The 10,208-nt window shown below is 41.1% G+C and overlaps 1 protein-coding gene across 1 annotated transcript in view; it reads left to right on the top strand.

Moving 5' to 3' along the window:
• The window catches only part of st8sia3 (ST8 alpha-N-acetyl-neuraminide alpha-2,8-sialyltransferase 3), a 16,224-nt gene extending 8,441 nt beyond the window's left edge, over positions 1-7,783 (top strand). The window contains exons 2-4 of the mRNA XM_008295955.1: positions 2,453-2,572; positions 4,248-4,805; positions 7,501-7,783. Of these exons, the coding sequence (XP_008294177.1) occupies positions 2,453-2,572; positions 4,248-4,805; positions 7,501-7,783 (961 nt within the window). The remainder of the gene's footprint in view (positions 1-2,452; positions 2,573-4,247; positions 4,806-7,500) is intronic.
• The last annotated feature ends 2,425 nt before the right edge of the window (positions 7,784-10,208 follow it).

Genomic DNA, 10,208 nt, shown 5'->3' with positions numbered 1-10,208 from the left:
ATCTATCTATCTATCTATCTATCTATCTATCTATCTATCTACGAGCAGCATCTTCTGCTTCAGTTCTGTTTGGCCGAACTGAAACCTGCAGCCGTCAAACTGTTTGTGTCTTTAAAGAGACACAAAGTTTATTCTGAAGCCCTGAACAATCTGAAGCCTGTCGGTGTTGTGATGCTGAATCTGAAACAGCATGAAGTAAAACCAATTCCACATTTGTTCACAAACTGTTTTTAGACCTTGTGTGTGGAGCAGAATCAGGTCACATGATCTCATTATAATAAACACATATTAAACAAAGCTGAGTAGTTTAAGATACGTTCATAATTCTTTTTAGGTAAAATATTTTGGATATAAAGTGAATTACCTACAAAACAAAGCAAAGACGTCAGAGTGATTTCTACTCTTTGTTATCTCACGTGAGCACAGCAGCAGCTTGTGCAGGTAAAACACCTAAAAACATTGAAATGTGAGAAATCGTCATACAAATGCTCCAATTTGCTCGTTTTTTGATCCATCTGTGGAAACTCTCCCCATTATTTCATGCTGGACCCGATTCAACGCTGCACAACCACAGAATAACTCAGCCGGAGGCCTGACTGCCATCAGATTCGGGTCTAACGGTACTTTGAGCAGTTTTACACTGACTGGACTCCACAGAGGGGCAGTTTGCTGAGCAGGACGGTTCAAACTGAAGCTCTCTGGTCCGTCCTGGTGCAGAAAACTGAACCAATCTGGTTCTTCATGCAGGATAAAACTCTGAAAATACCATTTGACCAGTTGTGTTTGAGTCTTGGCCTGAAAACTTGGCATTTTGATGTTCAGTCCAGTAGTTTTAAATAGAAAGTTCCCAGATTAAACTGCTTTCACTGCATCTGCTGGTTGAAAAGTAGCTCCAGTGCTAACTTCTGCTAATTCTTGGTTTTAATTGAGATACACAGTCAATTTTCAGTCTGTTTTTTCGCAGTTAAGCTCAACACATCTCAGTAATGTTCTTGCAGCAGGTGTTTATAGATGGAACTGATGCTTCTGTGTTGAGCTGCAGAGTTTTTACAGATCATAAGGACTGAATGCTGCTCTGAGCTGTGTAGAAAGTCGTTCTACCAGCAGACTAGAAAAGCTCAAGTACACTCAGAATGTCAAGTTTTCCAAGCAACAATCAAACATACAGAAAATGTCCAAAGTAAATGGCCACCTGGTTCCCGTCCTGCTAACGTTCATGTTGACTGTCGTCGGAGGGAAATGGAAGTCGAGGCTTCTTGCACTGCAAAAAAAAGGTTCATCTTATCAAGTTCGTTGACCCCATTCTTCAAAGTTGGTCCGATTCATTGGTTTAATTTAATGTTTAAAAAGTATCTTGAAGATGAAGGAACCACATGAAGCTGAATTTGGATGAAGGCTGAATATTTAACTGCACATAAACAGCTTCACATTCGTTATGAGGAACTTGCTAAGATGGACAGTTTGGCCTTTTTAGCTCATTTTTCCAACAGAATCCTGAAGCGAAGAGGCTGAAGGTCTGCGTTTACACTGAGCCGAGAGTGTAAATGAAAAGAAACTTCATGATATTTGCTGTGTTGCCCTTCAAGCTGTTGCACGTTTCAATGGGTTTCTCGAGGAAGCATTTTAGCTTTGTGAGAAAAAGACGAAATAAATGTACAACTGTTATAAATTTTTGGTTTTGGCCAGTTGGACGCCTCGAGAACCACAAGTATACGATCAGACGGGTTTTAAACAAACCAACTTGTTATTTTGAAGAGAAAAAGAAAGTGAAAGTTAAATTATTGCCCAAATAATGACAGTTTCTTTCTTCTATTTTGATTTCCCACAGCTGGTGTAGTCGTATGTTTTTAAGGTTTGAGGTGTTTGCATTTCTAATTCGATCAGAGGTGTTTCCCTTCCAACTACTAGAAATTCAACAGAAGCTTCTGCAAACCAAAGATGGAAACAAAAACAACCTTTCCTGAACAGATGCATGAAACAAGACAACATGTTCCCATCTAGCCTGAATTCTTTTGGTGCAACAACTTTTACCTCCAAATGCAGCTCAACTGTTGGTTTGTTAGCAACCTGTCTGACTCTTCAGTTTTATTTTACAATCTTCAACGCTGCCAAAATGTTTTCGCATCTCCTACAAACTTAGTCTCAGACGTCTGGTGTGGAAGACTTTGGGAGACCTGTTGGCTCCAGTGGAATAAGAATGGTTGTTTCACCACACCCACCATATTGCACTGCCATGTTTCTACAGTAGCCTAGAATGGACCAGTCAAACATTGGTTTACATTTTTCACATTCTGAGCAGCCATTGAGGTTCTTAGATGGCCCTAAATCCAACGGTGGTGCTTTAAAAGAGCTAAAATGCTTCTGAGAACATGTTGAAGTGCAACCGGACGAAGCTAACTGTTGCTAATGTAGAAAGACCTCCATGTTACTCCGTCCTCTGCTTCCTCTGTAGCTCCCAGCTGGCCATGAAGTATCTGGATCCGGCCTTCACTCCGCTGACCAACGCTCTGAGCGAGGACCTGCAGAACTCCTCTAAGTGGAGATACAACAGCACTGCATTCACACAGCAGAGGTTGGTTTTTACGCAAAGTCTGTCCTTCTGCTGTGATTGTATGACGTCGAAACAAATCTCAACTCAAGTGTCGACTTGTTGAGGTGGTTTTCAAGTGCTAATGGCATCAGATCAAATAAGTCCAAATCAAACATCAAGTCTTGTCCGAGTCCACCTTTAAGGCGAGCCTCAAATCAGAATCTTAATGTTATTAAAGCAAGTTTCAAGTCAAGTTTCATGTCACTCCAGAAAAGTCCAACTAAAGTCCCAGGTCCTTCAGAAAAAGTCCAATTAATGTCACAAGTCTTTGGAAGCAAATCCATGTCAGTTGCAAGTCTTCTGGTTCTCTATGAACATTTTGCTGTTCATTGTGTCACTATTTCATGTTATTGCTATAAAACCTCGAGTCAAGTCGGTAAAAAGTCAGAACTCACAAGTTTACTTCTACTTTGCCCACTAACATTAGCGCTAACGTCGCTAATAGAGCTGAAACAGTTTTTCTGCTTCGAAAATCGCATTCAAAAAAACGCATTTACGAAATGAAATGCAGATTTTAATATCACAAAATGTGGTTTAATCCGATTTAAAAGGGATCAAAGGGTACAGAAACAAAACGGCAGCGACACAAGACTTCAGCAACAATCTGCAGTGACATCGTCCACAAACATTAATCTGCTCGCTAATCGTGTCTAATGCAGACGGCGGATTACGTCCAACAAACTGTACAAACGCTCCGTCGTCACAACCAGTGTTTAGACTGAAGGGGTTTAAAATGGAGAAACAAACTGGTTTTATCGCGTTCATACCTCATTAGGTCTTCGCTGTTTTAACCCTTAATCTGCTTTTTCCTTTAATCCACCATTTCATTAGTACATTTCTGTTGTTGTATCCAGGGAGGTGATATAATGTAAGGTTCAATTCCTCCACCAGCAACACGTTTTTCTATTATTCAGTAGAAAAGTTCCTCATTTGTACCCGATTTGACAGATTTACACTTTAATTTAAAGACTTATTGAGCAGCCAAGATGCTGTTATATGTGTCTAAGTGTGAAGAGTCCAACTAAATGATTCCAGAAGTAGTTTTCTTCATGTTTAAGAGTGCAGGATTTGGACACATTTACATCAACATTGGTGGGATCCATTGCAACCCCTTACAGGACTCCTTAACTGCAGAAGTTTTGGGTTTATTTCATCCAACCAATGAAAATTTCTCATGAAATTTAACAGTAAAGTAAGAATTGTTGTTGCAGGAAGGAAATGTCTCAGTACATTTAGTAAACACAATGACAAACTGGTCTTAGATTTGGTGTCGAGTGTTCATCAATGCAACCACAACTTCTTCAGTTTCTTTGCTAATGCGACTAAACTGTTTACAACGTGGCTGTTCACATTCATTTTATAGTGTTTAAAGCTGCTAAATGGTTTTGAAGGTCCTATAAACTTTAAACTTTAGTTTTAAAGGTTTGGTATGTTGAATTTAGGCAGATCTATTAACAAAAGTGGATTATAATAGTATATAATGAGCTGATAGTAAAGAATTGTCTGTGGAGTTCAGTCCAACCCCTAACAGGACTCTTTCATCGCAGAGGTTTTGATGTTATCGTGTCCAACCAATGAAGACTTCCTTGTCTTGAGGCATGAAATTAAACAGCAACGATGCAGCAGTAAATACAAAAATGTCTCTTCCGTCTTGCAGGAAGGAAATATCCCAGTACATCGACATACCCCACAACTTCACGCTGACCCGAGACTCGGTCAGGATCGGACAGCTGATGCACTACGACTACTCCAGCCACAAGTACGTCTTCTCCATCGGCGAGAACTTCCGCTCGCTGCTCCCGGAGGCGTCGCCGATCCTCAACAAGCACTACAACGTCTGCGCCGTCGTCGGCAACAGCGGCATCCTCACCGGCTCGCGCTGCGGCCCCCAGATCGAGAAGTTCGACTTCGTGTTCCGCTGCAACTTCGCGCCGACCGAGATCTTCAAGAAGGACGTCGGGCGTCGCACCAACATGACCACCTTCAACCCCAGCATCCTGGAGAAATACTACAACAACTTGCTGACCGTGCAGGACAGGAACAATTTCTTCCTGAGCCTGAAGAAGCTGGACGGCGCCATCCTGTGGATCCCGGCGTTTTTCTTCCACACTTCGGCCACGGTGACGAGGACACTGGTGGACTTCTTTGTGGAGCATCGGGGTCAGCTGAAGGTGCAGCTAGCTTGGCCTGGAAACATCATGCAGTACATCAACAAGTAAGACGAACCCGAATACCGAAGTTTGTCCACATTATACTGTCATTATCCAGCACATCAGCTATAAGATCCAGATATAGACCGGATCGGTTGTTATTAGCCCATTAAATGTCCAGTTATCAGTGCATTATGACTCCTATACCAATGGGCCAGTAGCTCCTCAATTGGCCTTTATCACATCATTTAATGGTGGTTTAGCCATGATTTAGCAACTACAAAGTGGAAAATAGTCAACAAACAAGTGGATGGAAGTGGCTTAAATCATCAGACTTCGACGTCTTGAATTCAAATTTCATCTCTGACTATTCTGACAGTAATGTTAAGTTTGAGTTTGGTGTTTCCTTTCTGCTTTTCAGTTGGCGTTTGGTTAAGTTTAGGCACCAGAATTACTTGGTTGGGTCTAGAAAAGAGCTAAAATGCACCCTTTCCATTTTTATAGGTTTTACATTTATTCACCACAAGAGGCCGCCTACAGTATCAGGGTCAGTTTTGGTTCATCAGTGGACGTTAGTGCACCTGATGAGGTTACCAGAAGGTTGAGGAGGTCCCTACTTGTCCATATGTATCGAAATGATCAGTGCTGACACCATTTGATGTCCAAATCAGGTTATAAATCCCATAAAAGGACCAACGCTGTTTTATTAGGTTTGGACAACAGTGGAGCTCTACGACACAGAGGAATAAAATACAGATTATCAGGTTTTGGACGGACGCAATAGTTGTTAGTAGAACATTTAATTTTTGTCTTTTTAATGGGATTTGTTGAAAAACTGTGGATTCTCAACCCAACTGAGAATCTACAATCTCTAGTTTTTGCCAAATGGGGCATTCACCAACCACCTCTAAATGTGCTTAAAATGTTCTGATCATAAACTTTGGATATTTAAAATGGCATCTGTACAGTTTTACACTGATATATCAAATAAATCCTGAGATAATTTTTTAAAAACTGCCCGTCAACCCACTTTTTTGCACAACTCCCTCATAATCAGAGATTATTTCATCTACTTGTCCAATATTACAGATTCTGAATCAATGACATGATGAGAAATAACAGAGAAAATTTCAGGTTTTATCTTTAATATTTCCTCAGATGTTGTTCAAACAGCCTCAGATTTCAATTTGTGAAAAAACCTGCTAAAAGTGGGTCTATGCAACAATAAATTTCACAAATATCTTTATAAATATCCATGTTTTATAGTGGTAGAGCAGAAATACTTCTTAAAATCTGATGATTTCAGTTGAAATGACCCACCTACATTCAGGAGGAAGCGTGATTTCGCTCTGCGTCATGAAGCAGCTTCACCTGGCGAGGATCCGTATCAGTGATAAAACAGCATGAGTCCGTCCATCTGTTTGTCTTCCTGAGTTTTAAATGCCCCCCACGTCTCTCCGTCCTGCTTTACAGGAACTCACTAACATGTTTTATTGTCCTGAGCCGTGGTCTATATGTCAAAGAGGAGATTTAGGTTCCAAAGCCGGATTATAGGAAGCAGCTATTTAGTGGAAGGTATGGCGCGCTGCTGTAAGTGTTGAAGAGGGATTTGAGGCCGCTGCTTAGAGCTGTACAGTAGCCTAATCTTCACCAATCCCATTAAATCTACCTGCTCGGGAAGAATTACCACTTTTAAGCAGCTCAGTCGGCTTTCAGCACCTCGAGGACTCTTGGAGACGCTTTTGTTGGGGCCAGTTTGGAGCGTTTTCAGAGCCGGACGGCCTGATGAAAGCATCAGCAGTGGTCAGATTAGGGCTTTTTTATATTTATTTAACCCCCTGAAGTCGCTGCTTTCAACAGATTATTCTCTGAGTTTCTGTGAATGATGAATGGAAACAGCAAACCCAAGAGCTAAGTCAGGTTTTGGCCTTTTCCTATATAAATAAACGTTTGAAGATATTTCCTTTTACTAAAGTCAGGTTGACAAATACATGAACAGTGGAAAACAAAAAGTATGGCTGTGCATTGTAACCCCATGTGGTTATATTTAAGGTAATAAGAGGACATCTGCTAATTTGAATGTCATAAACAGTCTTTGAAGGTAATTTTTTGAACAGTGTTATTTCACAAAAAAATCATTTATTCACTAATTCCCCAGTGCATGTAAACTTTAGACTGTCTGCATGTGATTCACCTACAAGTTAAGTGAAACAGCTGTGAACAAATACTTCTGTAAAGACCACGTACATCATGCCCGTCTTACGTTTCCAATGAATCCTAAAACTCTGAATTTCCTTAGAATGGAATCATTGAAACACATGAATGTTTGTCACAAAAAACAATCATCACTGTTGGTTCTTCCACGGATTTATTGAAGGTCTTCTAGAAATATGACAGAATCTGTTGGTTCAGAAATAGACATACAGCAGCGCTAATGTTTGGCTACGTATCTCTTTTGGCTGTTTTTACCTTAACTAGATGCTTTTGGTAGCCGTCCACAAGCTTCTGGTTGTAGGGTTTCCAGAAGAATATCGTTCTTTATTATTCCAGTTCACTTTTGTATGATGATGCTGCCACCACCGTGCATTGCTGTATGTATATTTTTGACCCGACAGATGACCGCCCTAGGTTGGTCATCTGCCTCGACTGGTTGGGTTGAGAGTAAAGGGGCAACATTTCAGAGTTCCAGCTCTGCTTAGGGGAAAAAAATAAAGTTTAGCTTCTTTTTGATTTGACTTTCTTGTCACCTGCCCTCCACAGCTACTGGAAAACCAAGCAGCTGTCGCCGAAGCGCCTGAGCACCGGCATCCTGATGTACACGCTGGCGTCCTCCATGTGCGACCAGATCCACCTGTACGGCTTCTGGCCATTCGGCTGGGACCCCAACACGGGGAAGGAGCTGCCGTACCACTACTACGACAAGAAGGGCACCAAGTTCACCACCAAATGGCAGGAGTCCCACCAGCTGCCCGCCGAGTTCAAGCTCCTCTACAAGATGCACACGGAGGGACTGCTGAAGCTCAGCCTGTCGCATTGTGCTTAGGGATGAAACTCCTTTTAACTGCTTTGCAGCGCTTCCACGAGCCTGGATCACAAAACAGACGAGATTCATGCAGTTTTGTCGGAAGCGAAATCTTGACTAACGAGGCTGGATCGGTGGAAACTGTTTTCTGCAAGAGCTGAAGTAACAATGAGTGTATTCTTTTCTACTGCTCAGAAAATTAAGAATCGCACAACCTCGAGCTACTAATCAGCAGATTGACTGTTTCAGAGGAAGGTTGTGTTCAGACTACCGATAGCATTAAACCAAGGTCCATCCCTCCGTCTTTTATTTGCAGTTTCACCACTGTTTAGGACACAAACCATGTCGACCCATCGGATACGCACACTTCTGGGAGATGCAATCAAGGACAGAATCATGAAAACATCAACCATCTCCTGATCAAACTGGACCTCCAAGGATGTATTCAGTGTTCGTCCACGACAGCAAAGCTGCTTGTGTTCTTTCAGATGTGCTGTTTTGAGTCTGGATGCCTTGAAAAGCGAATGAAAGGGAAGATGTTTCGTGATGTTTTTCCTTTTCAGATGCTTGGCCAGCTCAGCCAAGAGACGAGTCACATTGAGCGCTCTTGGCTTTTCCTCTTTTACGTTTTATCTGACGGTTTCAAAACCATCGTCGCTCTTTCGTTTCTCCTTGTTGACCAAAGTGTGCGTATGAGTTATTCCATCTCAAATCATCAGCGTTCTTCTGCTCGACCATCTCTGATTCGCTTGAAACTTGTTTTGTTATCAACTATTGATATTTAAAATGGTGTCTGTGGAAGTGAAGGTCGAATACTTTCCGAGAAAAGTCAGATGAGTGCATCAGATCACCACTAAATTGATGTCAAGACGTGAAAATGTCGCACTAGAATAATCCCAACAGATCCGTGTGTTTGGTTGTAATATGCTGCTGATTGTAGGTTCCTGTCTACAAAGTCGGGCCTGAAAATGACAAATATGCTCATACTAAGGTATTATTTTTTAGTTATATTTAGAGAACTACTTTGAAACTCCACTTCGATGTTTTAGTTTTTGTGCCACGACTGCTCAATCAATTATAAAAGCTCAACAAGCTGTGACCAAGAATTTCATATTAAAACTATTCTACATGTTTAGTTTTGTTTTTTTGTAACCTGCAGCTACATGTGGTTCAGAAAACATCCCTACTTGACTTCTGCTTTATTGATTATTTTATGAATATAAGCTCAAAGAGGAAACTTTTCACGATGGCTGCAACTGTTTTGTCATATTTCAATCCCTCCAAATTCAGAGAATATTTGCTCTACTGGTCCGATATTACAGATTTAGAATCAATGACATGATGAGAAATGACTGAGAAAGTTTCAGGTTTTTATCTTTAACAGTTCCTCAGATATTGTCGCTCAAACAGAATCAAATTTTCAAAACTCTGTCGAAAGTAGGTCAACAGGCAGTTCTAAAAATGAAAGTATCTCGGGAAGTATTCGATGTACCACGATAAAACTTCACAAATATCTTTACAAGTATCCATATGTTGTGCTGTAGAAATTTAAGAGAAATTTGGACGAACCGAACTGTTCAAAAAACTGATGATTTGAGATGGACTGACCCGTAAGAGGAGGCTGAAAGTCTGAACCTGTTGGTCGCTACAGGATCCACCTGAAGAACGTAAGTCTGATATTCAGTCTCCTTTCAGCTCCGATTTGGGCTCTTCAGCAACTAAATCTTCCACTTTCTTCACCAGCTGGTTGCTGCTTTTATCTGCCAACTGATAGACGGTGAACAAGACCGAAAGCAGCAGAACTAGGGTTTGTAACGGTGGCGCAACAGAAGAGTTGGATGATAATTCTTTATTTGATTGTTACTTCTGATTTAGAGAGACTTATTTTATCCGTTTTAATGTGAAAAATATAGAGTGCAGCTTTAAAAAACACAACACAGCTAGAAAGAGATGGAAAGAAATGATATAAAACCCATTAAATCTGAGACTAATAACAGTCTTTCACCAACTTTAACACCAGTAGGGTTTGATTTGCTAAGACGCGGGTCGAGTTTTTAGATGTTTTAACTCTACTGCTGCTTCGAACTAACAAACCGGATGCGTTTGACCATCTTTAGCTGCTTCTTACTGCCCTTCTACTCATTTAAAAGTTAATCACAACGACAACCAGCACAGCCGAAGAATTTCAGAGACCACTTTAACAGAAATGTTGGACGTAACTTTGCAGAATACGACGACGTCTTCATCAGGTCTGAGGATTGGCGTTTAAATAAGAGAGACAGCAGAGACTCCAGAGATGAAAGTTGTAGGATGTAGTTTAGGATCCATGTGGGTCGTGTTCGAACATTTCACAATAAATGATGTATAAAAACCCAAACTTTTCAGCCCAACGTCATGAAGATCGCTGGTTGTTGAACACTATGCAGCTCATCAGGAACGTTCAGCC

This window comes from Stegastes partitus, unplaced genomic scaffold, assembly GCF_000690725.1.
Source record: "Stegastes partitus isolate 25-593 unplaced genomic scaffold, Stegastes_partitus-1.0.2 Scaffold1091, whole genome shotgun sequence".
NCBI classification, from domain to species: Eukaryota; Metazoa; Chordata; class Actinopteri; family Pomacentridae; genus Stegastes; species Stegastes partitus.
Note: the sequence above shows the minus strand (reverse complement) of the source record. Positions and strands in the feature narration are given on the sequence as shown.